General features: G+C 47.6%; 3 protein-coding genes across 8 annotated transcripts in view; all 3 read left to right on the forward strand.

The window, feature by feature from the left end:
• Positions 1 to 7,202, forward strand: part of LOC128727366 (serine/threonine-protein phosphatase 6 regulatory ankyrin repeat subunit B) — a 35,781-nt gene extending 28,579 nt beyond the window's left edge. Inside the window, exons 13-17 of one of the 6 annotated variants that reach the window (XM_053821270.1) lie at positions 380 to 484; positions 2,346 to 2,557; positions 4,717 to 4,845; positions 5,519 to 5,651; positions 6,308 to 7,202. In XM_053821270.1, coding sequence (XP_053677245.1) covers positions 380 to 484; positions 2,346 to 2,557; positions 4,717 to 4,845; positions 5,519 to 5,651; positions 6,308 to 6,573 — 845 coding nt within the window. In that variant the 3' untranslated portion in view covers positions 6,574 to 7,202. Of the gene's footprint in view, positions 1 to 379; positions 485 to 2,345; positions 2,558 to 2,962; positions 3,193 to 4,716; positions 4,846 to 5,518; positions 5,652 to 6,307 lie in introns of all 6 variants that reach the window. The other 5 variants (XM_053821271.1, XM_053821272.1, XM_053821275.1 and 2 more) reach the window with 5 other exon arrangements.
• Positions 7,203 to 8,791: 1,589 nt separating this feature from the next.
• Positions 8,792 to 10,146, forward strand: LOC128726566 (endochitinase-like). Its single transcript, XM_053820381.1, has 4 exons — positions 8,792 to 8,913; positions 8,985 to 9,521; positions 9,601 to 9,771; positions 9,844 to 10,146. Exons 1-4 carry the CDS (start codon positions 8,812 to 8,814, stop codon positions 10,144 to 10,146), a joined length of 1,113 nt encoding a protein of 370 aa, XP_053676356.1. The 5' UTR covers positions 8,792 to 8,811.
• Positions 10,147 to 14,371: 4,225 nt separating this feature from the next.
• LOC128723936 (T-box protein H15-like) overlaps positions 14,372 to 19,962 on the forward strand; it is a 41,175-nt gene continuing 35,584 nt past the window's right edge. Inside the window, exons 1-3 of the mRNA XM_053817700.1 lie at positions 14,372 to 14,391; positions 14,492 to 14,910; positions 19,743 to 19,933. Of these exons, the coding sequence (XP_053673675.1) occupies positions 14,372 to 14,391; positions 14,492 to 14,910; positions 19,743 to 19,933 (630 nt within the window). The remainder of the gene's footprint in view (positions 14,392 to 14,491; positions 14,911 to 19,742; positions 19,934 to 19,962) is intronic.

The following is a 19,962-nucleotide window of genomic DNA, read 5'->3' on the forward strand; positions in this document are numbered from 1 at the left end:
TGCAGAAGGTGAACCATCATTGAGACAGCTGACTTGCTTTCCACCGACCTTTCGTAAATGACACAAACGGGTTGTTGAGCTTACACATGTGTCCTTCACGGAATGGTACGAAATTGGCTTACGAATACTTTGTTTTTAATTTGGTCACTTCCGCAGCCTTATCTCGAACCCTATTCCTGTACATTTCGCATTGAGTTTTCCATCTAAGTTCGCTCTCTCTCTCACTCTATTTCTCTTCTATCTCTGTATCGCGAAAGCTCTCTACGTTATCTGTCTCACTCACTGTCTCTATTCTCTTTATATACATGTATCTCTCTCTCTCTTTCTCTCTTTTCTTCTTTCTCTTCATCTCTAACCCTATCTCTCGTACCTATCGCAGTTGCAGATGGCGGCGATATCGCCACTACCGAAGTCGAGCGCGTCAAGCGTGTCGCGGTCGCGAAAGAGCAAATCAATGACTACCGTCGAAAGCACAAAGCCGACAGTAAGTTGGGGCGGGATCGTACGCGATAAGGGCCTGGCCGGGGGTGGTTGTTAGTGCGACACCACCGTCCACCAGAGACGCCACCGTCCACCGAGCTGAGCTGTCGCTGTACCGATTGCGAACACGAACGAAATGAGAGAAACAAAATGGACATCTAAAACCACGCAAATAGGTGGTGGGCTTGGAATCGTTAGAAAGCTTTACGGTCGCGAGGGCACATGTCGGACGATAGTGGACGATGGGCAGGACTTTTTGAAGCCGTGAACAATGGCCGACCGATAGGGACGACGCATGGTTTGTGCGATGATCGCGAGATGCGAATGATCGTGGTTTTAGTCCTCGCGTGATCTTGAGCTTGATATTTTGGAGGTGATCTCACCCCCAGATCGGTGTATGTGCGCTCACCATGCACGTGTTTGCTGCCTGCATTTTGTGTGTGTGGCTGTGTGTGCATTTTTCTTCATGCATTTTCCGTTTTTTCCCCGATCGATGGTAGCAGCTTCTTGTGCTCCACCAACGAACACTCCTGTTTTTTTTTATCGCTCTCTCTCTCTCTCTCTCTCTCGGTATGGGCACCCACATGCCTGTCTGTTCACGCCTGCCTGCCTGCCTGCCTGGAAGCCGTCGGTTTCCGGAGAATGTCCTTTTTGAATGTCCGTGTTTGCATCGTACGCTTTCCGTTCCGCATCGAGAATGTGTTCCGCTGGAATGTGCATTGAGAGGCTGGAGAAAAAAAAAACACTCGGTCTCGGCGTTTTCGTTTTCCCACGTGCCGGTGTTGCGTGTCGAATGTGTTGCATTTTTCGTTTGCATCTGCCTGACGAGTTGACGAGTTTTCTGAATGTATTTGTGCGTGTGTGTTTGTGTATGTGTATGTATTTTGCCCGTTCCGTTCACCCGTTTTTCGCTGTGTGTTTCAACAACAAACTCTTACTTTCTGTTCTTTTATATGGCCCAAAACAAACATTCAACGTGCAACCCCGTTACCGCCTGCTTTGAACGCATGCTGCTGCGTCCGAGAATGTGTCCTGGCATCCATGGTGTGTAAATGGCATCCGCTCTCCTCTAGCAAAGGGTTATGGGCGAACGAATAAGGCTTACGTATACGCCGAACGCATGTACGGAACATCCATCCCCATTTTGCTCGTGCGAATGCATCGCTCGCTCGCCATTTTCTTTTGACGGCCCCGTTTCTCGTTTTCGGAATGTGCGTATCGCCCGCTTGTTCTGCTGATGTGGCTCGTTTGTTCTGTTGTTGTTTCGTTTCACGAACTTTTCCTTGGTTATATCTTCACTCTTCTCTTCCTGCTTCCATTTTATTTTTTGAGTGTATCGTTACCTCTTTTTTTTCTTAACCACCCTCTTTCTATCTCCTTGCGCTTCATTTCCACGTTTCACGATCGCCTTGTTTTCGTGCATTTTGCTGCATGTTGCCACAACGTTGCACAAACGCATGCTGATGCACTTCACCCACATGATCCTGGTTCCTGGATCCTGATCTTGCGTATTTTGTAGCAACTACACGTATCGCATGATTCGCACCACCATGCTTCATTACACACCATCTGCTTCCGGATACTGCACGGGTACGCATGTACGCAATCTGGACACTAGCCTCTGCCACGGATCGGATAGCTGAACCTCCTGTGGACACCCGTGGGCGATCGTCGGTTCGAGGCGCGAAAGAGGCAGAGATCGTGACGTAGGTAGTGAGCGAAGGATTAGGAGCTGCGCAGGACATCTCCTTCCAGGAAGACAGCCAGCAAGACGGAACAGGCAGCCAGCTCCATCGTGGATTCGCACGTGCACAAAACACACACACACTCACTACTCTCTCACACACGCTCTCGCCCGGTTCCAGTTCCGATGACGCCGATCATCGCGTTCGAGCGCCTGTTCTTCGCCGTCTTCGGGCAGACGTCACCTGATGACATCAACTCACAACGCTCGTCCCGTCCCGAGTGGACGGAGAACTTGTTCAAGATAGTATTTGGCATTTATATGTTAGTCTCCGTAGTAGTGCTCATTAATCTTCTTATCGCTATGATGTCGGATACCTATCAACGCATCCAGGTTAGTCTTACGTGTGCTAAAGTGCTGTCTCTTCTCTTCTCTTTTTTCTTTTTCTCTTTCTCTCTCTCTCTCTCTCTTTTCTCTCTTTCTCTCTCTCTCTATATATATATACATACATCGCCCGTTTCGCCGGCAACATCGTTGTCGGAGAACGGCAACATGATAACATGCAAAAAAACACACATATAACTGACATTACGAATGTCGCATTCAAAATGCGCGGGGGCGTTTTGGGGGGCGAGTGCCGGACACTACAAAACTGCTGGCGACCAAAACGCACCCAACACAAAACACACAAACACACAAAACAAAAAAAAACACTGAACCACACACAACGCCAACCTGTGCAATCTTAACCTTTCTTCTCGAAACCCCGAACTAAAAACGCCAACCAAACACCAACAGTGCGCATGAACCCCATACTGTCATTCGAGCTGCTCTTTTTCGCTGTATTTGGTCAAACCACCACCGATCAAACACAAATTGATAAAATGACACCGAATACGACCCGAACGCAACCCTATTGGACTGAGTACTTGTTTAAAATTGTATTTGGCATTTACATGTTGGTATCAGTTGTTGTACTTATCAATCTGCTCATTGCTATGATGTCTGATACGTATCAGAGAATTCAGGTATCATTGTCAATTAAATGTTCAAAGTGTTATACACCCCGACACACTGCTCCTTTCTTGACTGTCCTTCCTTCTCCAGTCCCTTCTCTCAGCACCCACACACTCGATCCCTGTTCCCATTTTAGGAAACACTCGGTTTTGGTTTTGTACACCTACCCACACCCCCCACAGACACCGGTCCGTCCGAGTTCCCAATCGTAGTAGGAATCTCTCTTCCAATCCCTCACAAAAGGATACCCGATCCTTGACCTTCCTGCGGTTTTGAACATTTCCGTTTGTAGTTTATTCTGGTAAGGGCGCACACGCTCTCGCAGTGCCCGCGGGCAGTTGGTAAGGGTGGTGGGAGGTGTCACCCTTCGAGGTGTCGCATGGCAAGTGATGCGCAGTTGACCACCTGTCCCAGGCCCACCCACCCTGTCTGGGGCGTTTGGGGCGCTCGGGTGTATCCGAATGCTAACCCCATTCGGAGCCGCTAGCGTGCCCCGGAGGGTGTGCGTGAATATTGACCAAATAAAATCACTTCCATCTGTGTGTTCTATTTTTGGCACGTGTGCAGGAATGGTTCCTTAATTCTGGCTACTTGAATAGTACAAGCGCTTGATAATGGTGGAGATTTGAAGGAGAAAGAAAGAGTAACGTGGAGGAAAAAAAATAACATTAGATAAGATGTATAATTGTTTGAACGATTGCAAACATGCGATCGTTTCAATGTACTTAAATCATCCTCAAAACTTGTATAATGCGAAGGATTTACATGGCATGATCGTAATCATATTCCTGTACATGATCGGGGTAGTTTTTGATAGGTTGAATTTTGAATTATTCTATTCCAATTATTTATTGTCCTTGTGTAAAAAACTTGCGTAATTATTGAAGTTTGCCATTTGCGAATATCAATTCTCTAACGTTTATTTACAGAGCTGTAGGCAGCAGTTTATCGTTCAAAGTTAATAATTTAGTAAGCCTTGCTAGGCGCAAACCAGAATTCAGGAACCATCCCTTATGATCCCCATGTCCGTTGTTGATGCTTCGCTGCTATGCCCAAAAGATCTATTTGTGCTTGCATTTGTGACTCCTCATAGCCGTAAAGCCCTAAGCACACAGTCATACGCACACAAAACACACACCTACACAGCCCCCCACACCGAAACATAATATCCCTTTATTTTTTTGTTTCGGTTTTTGTAGCCCACCCTTGATCGAGGAGCGTCCTCGATGTAACTGATTTTCCGAACGATCAACAGCGGGCGCCATGTTTTAGTTACAACGGTCCAATGGTTCACTTATTCCCCTCGACGCGTTTTTTATTTTCATATCCAACGCGTGTACACTTACCACCGTGATCCGTGTTTCCCCATCACTTCCATCACAAAAAGGACCTGTATTAATTTAGCCAACAAAAAAAAACATGAATCCCTTCCCCTTTACGATCGATGCCTCGATGCTGATCACACTAATATGGTTTATTTCTGCCCTTTTTTTCCACCCCCATGGGGTCGTGTCCCTTTATCTGCCGGTGCACAGGCACAATCGGATATCGAGTGGAAGTACGGCTTATCGAAGCTGATCCGCAACATGCACCGCACATCGACGGCACCGTCGCCGATGAACCTCGTCACAACCTGGTTCGTGTGGATAGTGGAGAAAGTGCGGGTAAGTACCCATTCCACCCACTATAACGCCCGGTGATTGGACACCCATTTGGAGGGGTGGCTAAAAATCACGTGTTTCCCTTCCATCGATCGTCACACGATCACGCGCTATGATCAGGTTTTTTTTTGTCTCGAGTGAAAATGAACGAGCGTAGGTAAGAGAAACACATCGCTGATGATTATTGGCCACGTGTGAAGAAACCTCCATCTAACGGTAGCTATTCCAAGCTGAACTAGCCGCATCTACCACTTGTACATAACCTGTAATATGTATATATCCAAGCTAATCGATCGCATGCCTTGTACAATGCAAGGATGGCAGACGGAAGCCTTTCGTTCTATAAAACCGTTGCACTTGGAAGAGCAGATGATCGTGCTTTTTTAGTTGCTTCCCAACTCGAGGGCTTCTTTGGGAGAAGAATGTGAGCAAACTCGGTTCATCTCGCTTTGGTTGCTGGTGCAAAAACTAGCACCAGCACCAAACAAGGATCACCCAAAGGGTGTCTGATAGAACCGTTTGGTCCCATCTCTTGGTTGCTCCCACTGCGCTAAACCCGGAAACGCGATCATTTATTCGTTAAAGTTTTTGTTTTTATTTTAAAGCAACCACACACACACACAACGCCACAATGATCACCCTGCCATCAAATCCTTAACTTCTCTATCCTCAACAGGCCCGCATAGTGAAGAAAAAGCGACCGTCGCTGGTGCAGATGATGAGTCTTCACCGTGGACAGCAGAGTCCGCGCACCAAAGCCGGCGCCAAGTGGTTGTCGAAAGTGAAGAAAGGTCAGGTGGCTCCTAAAGGTGTGCACAGTAGCGACAGCATGCGCTTGTCTGGTTTTATTTTCCCTATTCCTAGATGTAGCCCTCTCTGCCCATGACGGGCATATAGAACCCGTACCCCGTATTATCCTTGCCGCTCGATGCCACAGAACGGGCGCTCTGCTGCAGGCCGCCCTTTTTCGCGAGCTGCACCCGAGTGATCGTGGCGTCTGAGTTGGCAGGGACACGATTGGCTTGTACTATGATACCCGCGCCATTTGAAGTAGCGTAAACCGTAGATCCTTTGAGCTAATTAACTCATCAGCCACGAGTTCCGACGAGAGTTGGGGCACCGTTCGAACGGTTCGCTGCGGCTGGTGTTTTATTGTAGCAGTAAATTAAGTGGACATACAAAAGCCCACGAGGCCCAGTGTCCTGTAGCGAGTTGAAGTTGCATTCCGTATCCGTAACCGTAACCGTAACAGTACTGTGTGTGTGTGTAATGGTTTGAGGTTTGGTGGTTGAGTTTTCCGAAGTTTGACAGCACACGAGAACGTTACAAATTCGCACCCGCTCCGGAAACGCCTCGCCACGTGGCATTTCAGAGCGGGTGGCATCGCGCACATCCCTAGAGATCACTTACACCGTGTTTTCGTTTCGTTTCAATCGATCCACGATCGCACCCGTGGCCGCTCCAGACTCGACAGCGCTCTCGGTCATGCATCTGTCTCCACTTGGCTCGCAAGTCAGTTTCACCACTGTCAATACGACCCGAATCGAGAACGTTGCGGACTGGGAGGCGATCTCGAAGAAGTACCGCGCCCTGGTGGGCCACGACTCTGAGGATGGTGGCTCTATGAAGGACTCCGAGGGTGACACGCACTCGACAAACAACGGACCCGGTGGTGCCGGTGCTCCCGACCAGCAGCAGATGGGCAACAACGTTAACTCGAACAAGGTGTAGACCGTCACCGAGCGCTAGGCTTTTTGGAGGCAAAATAAAAAAAAAACACGCAAAAGTAGACACGCTACATGACCTGCCAAACCGCGGCCAACGATGGTAGAAGCGTGCCCCGGAAGTGACGTTCACCCGTGTTCAATGAACCGTGTTCTACAGGCCTGCCACCGGAATGGCAGGCGAGATGTAACAAACTGACGCGATCTCGGTGTGAGATGTTTGTAGCAAATCGAATTGTAGATAGGAATACTAAATCCGTACGGACGCATGTGCTGTCGACAGTGGTGTACATAGGGCGTTCCAGCTCGTTTCGTTTAGTTCAACTAGTGTAAGCTTCCTTTTTGGTACAGTGATATCGGTTCGGTTTGCAGTGCTATTCGTACATCGTAATTAGAGCTAGAAAAAATTTCTACCACCTAAGGCTACGCTACAGCAGGCTACGAATGCACGCGAGAGATTGAAGTGAGGGCAACCTGCCGTCGGTGGCGTCGGATTCGGAGCTTTGTTTTTGTAACACGTAGACAGGTCGGCCTGGCGAAAGGGGCTTTTTGTTTGAGTCGAGGCAGGCAGGCAGGCGCAGGTTTTATAACGAAAAATCCGAACTACGCGCGACACGACCCATTTGGAGATAAGAAATTGTGAGCGAAATATTATTCGAAAACAGATGGAAAATATATTTTCTACAATTGTACGCTATTGTCGCTGTCATTTGGTTTCGCTGTCGTTGAGAAATGTTTAGGATTATACGCGAGTACAGCGGCATACAGAAATGGGGCTATTCTATATGGAGAGAGGAGATGATAAACTACTATTTTCTACATACGCAGGATTTATTTCAATGTTTGAATAGAAAATGCAATTCAAACATATGGGGAACCGTTTTTGTCTCTACACGAAAATATTTGACACAAAAGAGGCTAACGGACTTTAAGTAATAATGGAGGAAATTGATTTCGAGAATAGATTGTTATATTTTCCCCGAAATTTTTCCACCGATGGGTTTTCCATTTTCATGTACTGCATGTTTAACTTGAATAATGCAGCGCCATCTATACGTGAGATGTCCATTCTGTGTGCATTGTGAAAAGGAAACATGAAATATTACTATTTACCGTTGTATTCTTTTAAAACGTAAATTCATAAATTTAGCTTTCACTTTTACTACAGCTATACGAGCTGTTACCATTTTTTTTTTCGAAACAGAACATTTGACTTTTAATTTATTCCAAACTGGTGGCTTTAAACTGAGATGTTTTGTACGAATTTTGCTCATTTAAAGATTTTTATTGCAATTCCTTACGAGCTTTGAATTGGGATTGATTAATTTTCCCAACTAAGTATCCTTTTCTATACACAATATACAGTATCACTAATTCCTTGTGTCATATTTGTAGCGCTACAATAAGCAGTAACAAACGAAAATATGTATGCTTCGATTTGCGATTCCGGTTCCGAATAGAATCATTCAACACATAATTTATCTAAAACCATCAAATGAAGCCTTTTATAGTTACTAATATGTACCAGAACTATACTTTGCACTTCTTCTACATGATGTTCAACGTTTGGTTCAGAAGATTCCGTTCATATTCAAGCTCAAAGCTGTATATTATATTCTTACTATAGGAATGCAAACTCGCAAAGAACGGTTCGAAAAGGAATTCAACCGTTCTCGATGATGATCACATCTTATATTTACGGAACCACTCACCCCCATACTACGGGAGTTAAGAATTTACTGAATTTTATCACCCAGCATCACAACACGCACTCCCGCAGGTCGCGAAGAATCGAAATAACACCAAAACAATCGGCAACTGTCAAGAATGTGAAAAAGTGCGTCACAAAACCAATCATTCGATATGATAAAACCACCTGTTGGCTTTCCCACGTAGTAACGCAGCTTCGCGCTAAACTCTCGCTGCCCAATACATGTGTCAATCTTGTTTATTTGAAGAAGAGTTCTAACATTTGGCCTTGCTAACCGGTTCTAACATGTTGCGATAAAACAGGTTTTATGGCGTTATGAACACACCGGCGTTAACAGATTCCCATCTTCGGGTCAGTTCTTGAGCTACCTTCGAGCAGTTTGTGCGATTCGTGTATGAACGCAGCTCCACGACAATGTCGAAAGCACGTGCATTGTGGGTTGTTCTGTTACTAGTTTCGGCCCTTTTGGTGGAGCTGTCCTTTGGTCAAAACAAGAAGTGTGTCTGTGGCTATTACCATGACGAAGCTGTCCAGATGGGATACCAACCGGAGTACATCCCACTGGAGCTGTGTACGCACGTGATCTTCAAAGCGTTCAGCTTTCCGACCTTCGTCGCTCGCCAGATGCTGTTCAACGTAGGCTTCCATGCGGCACGGATCGTTCACTCGGTCTGCTAACTCGATCTGCTCTGCTGTCTCTTCAACAGGACAAAGACAAGATAGATTTTAGTCGGCTTCTCTATAGTGTGCGTTCGCGATCGAATACGGTGCGTGTCGTTGCGTCAATCTTCGGAACAGCACGCGATTTCACGGCTACATCAGCAACGATCGTGCGTCGGAAGGCGTTCGTGCTGGCTGTAGCCTCCTTGCTGCTAGAGATCGATGCCGATGCGATCGAGCTGAACTGGAAGTGCCCTGGTAGTAGCAATGCTGGCTGTGGAAGTGGGCTTGATCGCTCGACAATGATAACACTGCTGCAGGATCTACGGCAAGCGATAAACTCGGCCAGCAATCACATCGCAGGACGCCCTCGGGAGCTATGGTTTCGGGGTTCGTTACACCCGAATGCGCTGCAAGAGGCGTACAACATTTATGACGTGTGTGAGCTAGTTGATCACATCACGTTGGATCCCAACACGGTTGCAGATCTTGGCGGTGTGCATGCTCCATTGCAGCGTAAACCTATAGTATTTCCGAGTGTTTTTGGAAGACCACAAGAGGTGATTAACGATATGACTGGTTTGGTAAGTAAACAAGACTATGCTGAGAGTTTAAGGATGTTGTGGAATAAATTCCAATTATTATGAGTCTGTTATCATGCAGCAAATGAATACCCAAACATGGATCGACGAAGGATGTCCTCCAAAGAAACTGCTGTTTGGCGTTGCCATAAAGGGTGTTCGAAAAACGTACATGAAGCAACCTAGTTGGTTTCCTGGAGGAAAATCGCATTTTGGAATTGCAGATGATACGACATCCATGCCATATAATGAGGTTCTTTATCTTTCTAGAGGATATTCAGCAACTCTCGGAATTCATTTTTACTGTTGAATTATCTATACACAGGCATGCCGGAGGATTCGTGAATCTGGATGGAGACACGAGTGGGACCAGTACGGTGCGATGCCATTCACGAAACGATCAACACGAGATAATCGTGAGGAGGAGATCAGCTATGAGGACCTGAACTCGCTTCGTTACAAGATGGACATGGTGCAGCAGAAGCGGTTAGGTGGAATCTACTTCGATTCCGTGCACTCGGACGACATTTACGGCTGGTGTGGTCAACCGTACGCCCTTACGGCTTACCTCTCGAGCCGTGTACGATCGATACCGTCAGATATCGGCTTTGCCATTGAGTGGAACTGAAACTGCTTTCTGTCGATCAAAGTCGTAAGCGGTCATTGTCCAGCATTTGATTGGACGAATTATTGACGAATTCAAACTGTTGGTATTGCTGCTCTGGAGCAGTCTTTCTTTGCTGATTAGTTGATATTGTCTCAGGCAGCTCTGACGGTGGCTGAAGCTAATAATGTGTATATCATTTCTAACCTGCTCTGTTTGACAGTTCAAATGATCAGTATTAAACACTGGACCTACTGCTGCAAACTTGTCGAACAGTCTGCATCTACTAAATATAGACCTTAAAACAGCATAAACAGTAACCTCGAGATCAGTAACAGTGGAAGTCGTCAACAAGTCTGAAAGAAATTCGCGTTTATCTGGATAATCTTGAGCTCAATCTAACAACATGGGAGAGTTGCTATATTTGGCCAATGCACACATTCGCACAATACAAATCAAAACGATAACCAACAGAACGATATAAGGCACAAACGGATCATATAACATTTGGCATGTTTCATATTAATGGCTATGCAGCTTTAGCTATTGTGGCGTGGACATCCCTGTCTAAACTTTAAATAATTACTGTTCGATCTGTATGTTAGAATGTAGTTACGGAAAGCTCACACGTTACCATGTTTACACCGCCATTAGATTAAAGTGTTGTGGTACAATAGACTCATTCATTAAGCCAGAAGGTACTAGGACATAGTTTTGGAAATCCAGAGGGAATCCATTACAATATATTAGCGAAAGTAGGGTAGCATTAAAGAAAGAGTAATATTAAGACAGATTATTTTCAAAACATAAGCGCTCCTTCCAAGTGTTCGTTATTACTCGAACTCATGCATGGTATTTCAAGCTAAACTGCGAATGAGTGTTGTGTGTTCCATTTATATGGAGTAATTATGCAAATGGGGCTTGCAATTAAAAACCCTGCCCATTTTACCCGCGGTGCTGGACATAACTCCTCACGCCATCTTGAATGTCGCATTTGGTTTTCTCAAATGTTCAATTGCATCTAACAGTGTTTGGCTGGTCGCGAAAATGACCACAATTTTCAGCCCTCTAAATGTTGCTTTTGATTCCGTTCTTCCAAAAAACCCATGGACCAATGATAAGCAGCGGCCATTCGATGGTAAATGAGTAGCAATTAATGTAGCAGAAAATTAACAGCATGAACCGCTCGCGTGCGCTTGCAGCGTGCGCATTTCAGGGTAATTTCATTACTTTTTCTTGCACACTGAAAAAAAAAGTACCAAACCAGTCGAGAGCAGATTCGTTTCAGATTCTTGACCGCGAGTTTTCTATCAATTCCGCAGCAATTCCGCACCGGCCCAGCGAGCGTTTAATTACGCCCTAACGATAGAAAACGTGGTTCCGTGCTCGCGTTTCGCCTTCAAAACCATCCGTATGTTGTGAATATTTACGATCCGTGGCCATTGTAATGGCAACCCTGGCTGCAGAGAGGTCTTGGGTTTGTTTTTTTTTTACGTATGCTGTCAAGATGGATTTTTTTTTGCAAATTGAAGCCTCATTTCAAACGTTTTTTTGTTGGCAATGGGATGCAGAACAACACGACCCAATTGTTTCCCCTTCCATCAGGAACCATTCTTCCGGCCCGTGTAGATCTCGATCCCATCGAGAATTGTGGCAGCGATACACGGCAATAAACGTTTAATCCCACTCAATTTGCATACCCAAACAGGCCACGGCCGGAACCGGATTGACAAAGCCAACCATCGGGCACACCCGGCATCCGATGCGGCCCGGGGGCTCGGCAATTATTCATCCCCGGGACTAAACTATTTCGTCCTTCCGCTCGCCAGGCTCGCCAGGGACTCGCATCCCTAGAAACCCGCCAGCTGACGGCCAGCGGCGGTGGTGGTGTTAAAAATCGTATTTACGAAATAGAAATTTAATAAATTTTATTCAAATATCACAACTTCCAGCCCGGTCCCGGAGTTGAGAAGGGCACGCGGTGCAAACAAATCGGTGCACGTTCGGTGTGAGCATAAATAAATGTCGCCCTCGTGTGTACACGAAGCGGCAACGAGGTCACCGGGCTCCACAGCAGCATTCCCATCGAAAACGGGCGTGACAGCAGCGATCGCACCCCTTACCGGTTCGGTGGTGGTGTATTTGGGAAATGGATTCACAACATGGCACCAGCAGCCGAGTGCGAGTCTCGGGAGAACCGAGACGCGCGGGTTATGCAAATACGCTCCGATCCGATGCCTCTAATTTGCCTAAGCAAACATTGATTGAAACGTCATGGCGCTTCCGTCAGCCGGCGGTTTTGGTCGCGCGTTGCCATGGCAACGTGGAATCTCGGCCTCACTCGATCATCGCCGCTTGCTCGATGGTGCTCTCGGCATCCCTGGGATGGTGGTGGGTTTTTCCGGATGTGACGAAATGGGCTAGGGGAAAGAAAGGAACGGTTACAGAGCGAAGCGCCCCCGGAACGGAAGTAATGACTTATTACGAGGATATTTATTTATGTATGCAAATTAATCAAAACATAAATTGACTTTTCTCTGCTCCCGTTTTGCGGGGCTTGCGGTTGTGGCTTCGCGGAACATCTAGCGCCACCATTTGTGCCGCAAGGATGGTACTGAGCACCGAGAAAGGAGATGAAGCAGGAAGCGAAGTGGAATGGAAATTGCGAGAGCGAGAACTTTGTTGATGAAGGCAGCGGCCGTTTGTTTGACGATACAATTTCCCGCCGAGCCGTTGGATTATTGCTATCAGTGGAATAAGAAGCCGAGTAGTAAGACGCTTTGTACCGCGCAACTACCTGGCTATTGTGAATTGTAGTTTTCCTTCGTACAAACAAAACAAACTTGGTTTTATTTGTATAAAACCGCACTGATTTACTAGCAATGCTCAAAATATGATTCCTTCTAAAGTGTCTTGCCATTAAGAAGGGTAAATTAGAGGCTTATGCTTTGATCGTGGAATGGTCAACCATTTGTTCATTGTAAACAATACATTCCGTTAGATGTGCAAATTCATGCATTTATGCTTATTCCGGTAGAAGCACATATTTATTTAAGCAAGCCTACACTCTGATTGGCAGTGGGAAAACATCGTATATCCAAATTTTCATCTCAAAATAAGGTTCAAAGCGAGGTCTCCAATACACAGTAAAATATGACGGAAGGCTTCTTTTCTGCCACCTGGAAAATGCCATTCAATACTTCTGAATCCTCCAAGCACTGCAGGGGGTAGAAAATTCGCGTGTTAAGACGTTTAAACTTTCCCAAGACGCAAACCACCTCACGATTTACGCCGCGTCGCTCACTTTCCCGTGAGCGCGTGCATTTCCCGTGAGTGCACCACCCCATGCTGAGTGCCCACCGACGAACGAACCCCCGAAAAGGGAGACGAAAACAAAATGGATGAGCTCCCGTCGCGGAATGCAACCGGTTGCCGGTCACGGCGAGCGATGGGCGGAGTTTTCCCAGGAGTGGGGGAAAACCAGTTTTCTCACCACCTCTCCCACCCAGGCCACATACACATTTCCCCTACTTTTACGAGTGCCGAATGCACGGGTTGCGCGCGTGCGCGCGCACACGCACGCTTACTTGTGGTGGTTGCACATTTTCCCGATGCAGTCCGGTTCCATGCAACGGGTGCACTGGTGTGCGTGAAGCGACGGTGCTGGCAAACCAGACGGGGTGGCCAAATAGATTAGAGATGGGCGCACCAGTGTAGCTGGGAAGTAACGCTCGAAAGCTCGTACCGAGAACTCGCGCGCGCCCTGGCGCGGTTCGCCTCCATCGCACGCACGCGTTGAATAGTGAAGTGACCGTGGAAGAAGGAAGCGTTGCATACACACACACACACACACACGAGAAAGCAAAAAAAAAAAACCACCCCGTCACGGGCATCGAAGAAGCGAACGAAAAAAAAAACCACACAGACTCTCGTTCCGTCTCATCCCTGCCCAAACGAGGCCCTTCGCGCGTCGCGGCTCCTTAGCTTAGCGCCTGCAAGAAGCGCACAAACAAAAAAAGGAAACACGCCGTTTCGTCCTTTTTATCACGCTTTCGGTCACCAGTTCAGTGCAATTGCGTGCAAATAGTCAACGGTCAACGAGTGCGCTCGCGAAACCGAACAGTGAAAGTGTGTTTCCGCGCGTGGTTCCATTTGCCGTCGGTGTTTTCAGAGCGTTCGCGTTTCTTTTTCGAGCTCGTTTTGCGCGAGAATCGAGCGCTTTTCATTCGCCTTTTTGATCCGTGAACCCATGAGTGAAGGTGGACTAAAGTAGGGCTCGGTTTTTTTTTCGCATCGTCGGTTCCAAAATCTATCTCCGGATCGTTTTTTTTTCTCTCGCGCTGTCGCCCGTGACAAACGGGTCGTGTAGGCTAGCCGGCAAAATTGAGAGACACAAACGCAAACGGGCGCCCGCGAGTGAGCTGGTGAAGGGCAGTTCGAGGGCAGGCCGACGAGGTGGTAGTACAGGTGGGGGCGGCTCCTCTCAGGCCACCCACGCACCGGCCTCGCCCGGATCGGTCCGGGAGCAGGCGTCGAGGCGAACGGCGACCCGAATGCTGCTGGACACGGCTGGACCGGCCAAGGGTGCACCACCCAAGGGTCGAGGATCACCGACGGTGAAGGGTGGGACGGCCGCGGGGATGGCCGCTGCTACCGCCGCCGCCGCCGCCGCCGCCGCTGCTGCTGCCCTGTCGGCGGCTAAGGGCGCGACGGACTTTTCGATAGCGGCGATCATGGCACTGCGGGAGGGCTCCAGCGGGAGCCCTCTGGAAGCAGTTTTCGTAAGTGGCAAGTTTGTTTTCGATTTTCTACCTTCTTAATACGTTGTTTATAAATCGTGCGCTAGGAAAAGAGGTGGGGGGGAATCTGGAGCAGGAGATCGAATCTCGGCCGGGTTAATTCGTTCAGTTGCGTGGAATGCGATACGGACCAAGAGTCGGAGACGAGCGAGGGACTAATTACGTTAGAAATGGGAGTGTGCTGAAAGATCGTTTAGATAATGGTGAAATTTGCAAGGAACCCACACACAGGTTAAATGTTTCGAATACATAAAATTGATCGAAATGTGGTGAATTTAATTTCCACTGCTCTCTGGTGCAGGTGTTCTCAGTTCAAATTATAATGTGTCTGTTGCAATAAATAACGTTTCAATGAAATGGAACTGCGTCTTGAAAGGCATTGTTGAACTCATTTCAATTCATTCAGTAAAAATTAAACTTTCAATTCCTTTACATACCTTATTTTTTTGGGTGGCCAATATGGCGAATAATTTCTTATGTGAGGCTGATGATAGTTATTCGTTCTGTATTGAAATTCACGTATGATAAATTAAGGACATGAGTTATCGAGAAACTAATGCACGGATTAGTCAAACGATATTCAAACCTGCAGTAGAAGTTCACTCTAGACTGCATTCAGTATGAAATGGTGTCCAACAAATGTGAATTCGTTTGCATGATGAATAGTTGTGTCATATAAATATAGTTTACATCGACAGCTTGCATTCAAAACCTAATGCAATAGATTATTAGCCTATCAAATTGCCAAATTTGATATAAATTTTCATAATGAAGTAGTTAATTAAAAAAATAGTTATGATTTGTACAGTTAAACATTGATACAGTCAATAATAAGAAACAAAAGAGCATCCCATGAGCTTCGTTCGAGCTACGCTGGATCCACAGCCTACTTTAACACCTCCCCAATGACAGTGCTTTGGTAACCCATGGTAGCGAAAAATGTTGGTGAACAAAAAGCTAACCTCAACCACGCACACGATTGGGCGATAATGATGGTGTTATCGCCACTCGGCAATGGCATTTTTCGCTGTAAAATTACTTTCATTCCGAGAAGTTGAACCTCTTTCCAAACCACGAGTGGACGCTTGCCTTTTTCGAGGCTTAGGCAGCTTGGAAGGAGTAGGAGCCATATTTTGCTCACTCCATTTGACTGTTCCGCCGGGTCACGAGTAACACCAGCAGCCAAGTGGTCGGATCGACACGTTCGCGATCGCAGACTCCACTCCGGCCCGGTTGGCTAAGCTGTCACCGTACGAAACGAGCGGCACCGAAACCCCCTTGGAGCCTTTAAGCCCGTGGTCCGTAAGGCGCCGGAAGAGACAAACAGACCCGGGTTCAGGCTACAACCTCGGGGAATTTCAACCACCGTTGCATAATAGCCACCAGACTCCAGCCGCTGGTGGTTATGTTGCAATACACACTTAATTGAATTGCGTCAGTCTCGGACCACCCACGGCAGCCCGGTTTTAATCGTGCCGATAATCTATTTAAAATTGATTTATTCCACCGGTGCGGCAAAAGGTGCGGCCACCAATGGAACACCCCGAAACGGCAGCAGAGCCAGGTGCGGTGGGAAATTCGTGCGGGTGGGGGACGATATGCAAACAACCGGACACTAGTAGCGGGTTGTCATAATTCAGGCTGCAATCAGCAAACCGACCCGTGGGGCTGAAAGGCTCCTAATGAACTCAGCGGGTGGAATTGGCAACGATCAGCACCGAGGGTGGGCTTTTCTTTCCACCCAACCCCTAAAGGGGTGCTCGGGGGTTGATCGCGAGCAGAAAAGCGTGAGCGTCCCAGTGAGGTCAGATAAGGGAAAAGAGACACAATTTTTCGCTTCCACACGACGATCGGTTGTGCCCAAATTACCGAAAGTCAAATACGCGCGTGTGCGAAGGGGTTTGTTTTCTTATTTAGCTCAATTTTTTGATTAGCAAACCCGAGTGAAAATCACGCTAATGCTCTCATTAATCAAAAAACACAATTCACACCCTCACATCGCACTCGCAGCTCGTCATTACGCTTCACGTTGTTGCGCTTTTGCGCTCATGTGCGACGTTAATTTCGTTCGCAATCTCACACCTTCGAGCAAATCGGGTGGCGCCTCGGTGGTGAAGGGCAACGTTTAATCTACCACGGGCTCTGTGATCTGTCTGCAAAGTCTGGCTTCAACCCGTTTCGAAGGGCGGCTGCATGTTTCCGACCCATTCCAGGGTGGTGCGAACAATTCGCACTTTACACAGGTGCCCATCATTATCATTATCGTAAATCGCACCCCCGAAAGACGAACACCCCACCGTCCCACGGGAACACCTTCTTTCCGGTTGCTCTGACCCCACGCACACACACACACACACATGGGGGGTGGGGCGAGAAAGAACGCAAGTGAAAACGCATGATAAAACTCATTTAAAACGGCCTTCCCGCGGGAAAATGCAGCACAAAAATCGAAGCTCACGGGGGTGGGGTTTGGAAAAGGAAAAAAGGGAAGGATGGGAACACACACACACAAAGCAAAGGAAAAGGGTTAGCGGCTCCGAAAGGAAAGGCAAATGCCGCCCGTTGACAAGTAAGTTCCGTGCGTGCGGTGCGTGAGCGTTTGCGTATGCGTGCGTTGACTGGCGGAAGTCGACGTTGGGCCGCCCGAGAGGGTGGATGGGATTTATTTCCCAAACCCATCCGGATCGGTCGATGAAGAGCAGCACACAGAAAAAAAAGAAAACAAAAGTACCCAGCACACCCAAACCCCAACGAAAGGCACCTGTTCCAGTTTGCCCTCAGGGCCAACGGGTAATAGAGTGTTGAAAAACTTTCGGGATCACCGTTTTGTAGGCAGCCCACAAACGCCACTATCGAACCATTTAACGCAACCCCCTGAAAGAAACCTTGGGGTGGCCGAAAAGTGTTGAAGCGTTGTTGGCTCAACGCGTTACAATGTTTGCTCAGGCTGGCGGTTGCTTGCGTGCGGGTGACGTTACGCACCTTCCGCGCTGGAGAACCCCATTTTCGCGAGACCTTCGCGATGACTTAAGGGGTCGGCAGTTCCTGCCGACACGACACACACACGGCTGTCAATTAAAAATGAGTTGCATCGAAGTTTTGAGCCGCTCGCACCTTCGGCGATATGGATCATTGATTGGGTAGATTTCCCGCCCGGATGGTGATGCGATTTTCCTTGACGGTGGTGGAATGGCGTTTTTCCTCGCGCGGCAAACCACTGCGAGAAACCTGTGGCGTAACGAGTGAAAGTCACCCTCCTCGCCGAAGGTGGATAAAGGGTGATAAATAGTGTCGATGGACACGTCACCGGGAGGGGGTGGTGAATCGATTTTCCACCGGCCGCTTCGGTCGGCATTAATTCCCAATTCCAATCGATGCCGATTTACACCTGATTGGGTTTTATGGGTCCGGCCAAGTGCGGGCTCTATAAAAATCGGTGAAGGTGACGAGCTGCTACCAAAAAGCTCGGTACCATTTTCCGGTGTGGTGCGAAGGAAGCAAAATATGATGTTTTTCGAATGCCAGCCTGAAAAGCTCGGTAAACGGATAACTACGGAAGCATACGCGCGCGACTGTCAGTTTCGTAAGGCTCAATAAATCCGTACCATCGACACAAATCAAAGCAACCTGCTTTTGAGGTAACCATGGCACCCGAGAGCTACTCCTTCGGTAGCACGCGAGCATAAAGATGGATGACGAAACGGTGTTTGGTTTGATGAAATATAGTCCAAACAAGCCCCCAAGTGCCAACGCAATGTAATGCCATTAAGGCAGCCACATTACAGCTTGTTTAATCGCCACAGATTGCTGCGATTGCTGTCCGCAAGCGTCCGCTGGATGTTGCTGTTGATGGTTTAGTTTTTTTTTATGTAAAACAAAGCAGTATGCTAAGCAGCAGCCGACGTGGCCTTGTTTTATGTCTTTCTTTTCAATTAAAAACTGACACGGTGTTTTTTTTTGGCAACTACAAAGCACCTCACAGCGATGCCCGCCGAGGGAACGCAACATCTCTCCTCAAGCATGGAACGTTTGCATAAATATCTTTTATCCAAAGCCCACGATCTGGCGATGGTCATGAATATTACGCTTGGGAAACCGGTTTCGTGGGCTGCCTCGTGTGGGTGGCACGAGAGACCGGGCGCGCTTGTTAAGCGCATGTTGATTTTATTTATGCTTTTATATTTTTAAATTGCTCGCTCAAAATGTTTGCTAAATGTCTCTATTGTTATCCGCCGGCAATCCGTTCTCGATTCCGTCCGGGGGGGAGGGGAATTGGTATCGGTCTGGCATGGGTGGGTGGGTTGGGAAAATTAATGAAAATTTCCACCACTCGCTGGCCAAACTGTGGGTCACCTTTGGCCCCCAGGACACCGTGTGTTCCCCGTGCGGCCATTTTTACTCCAGCCCCATTTCAAACCGGCACACAAATCCGAAACCCCACATTGGGGCGTACTTTGTTTTTTATTGTTTCACGCCTAATTTAATGTATTCCATTTTCCCTGCTCTGAACGCCAACAAGCGTACATCCTTGACCGGGTGGGGAAGCAAAACGGGCGATGGTCTGTGAGCTTTTTTTTCGGAGGCGTTCATTCTACAAGCATAATTGGAAATTATTTATGCGTATTAATGTTTGATTTATTAAACAAGCGGTAATCGCGGTGTTAATGGAATATTTAATCAGCGCAGACATAGAATCGTGTGGCCCATCGTGTGCGTGTGTGTGTGTGCTTACGCGTGCATGAAAGGGCGCGTAATTTAAAGCATAATGTGTGCGGCAATAATGGTAACGTTCTGTTATACTCTTTTCTCGGTTCCCGGTAGGCTCTCAAAACTCGTCCGTCGAGCGGCTGTCCGAAGCCGATGATGAGGTGGACGTCGACGTGGAGGAGTGCAGCGATTCTGAGGAGCCCAAGTCGTCGGATAGTGGCCGTGTGACGCACTCGCGCACAACCGAAACACCCAACAGTGTGTCCGTGTCGGACGAGGAACGGCTTTCACCCGAACCGGCACAGGTAACCGCGAGCGAAACGAGCTCTTTCGA

The sequence above is a fragment of the Anopheles nili genome, chromosome 3, assembly GCF_943737925.1.
Source record: "Anopheles nili chromosome 3, idAnoNiliSN_F5_01, whole genome shotgun sequence".
NCBI lineage: Eukaryota > Metazoa > Arthropoda > Insecta > Diptera > Culicidae > Anopheles > Anopheles nili.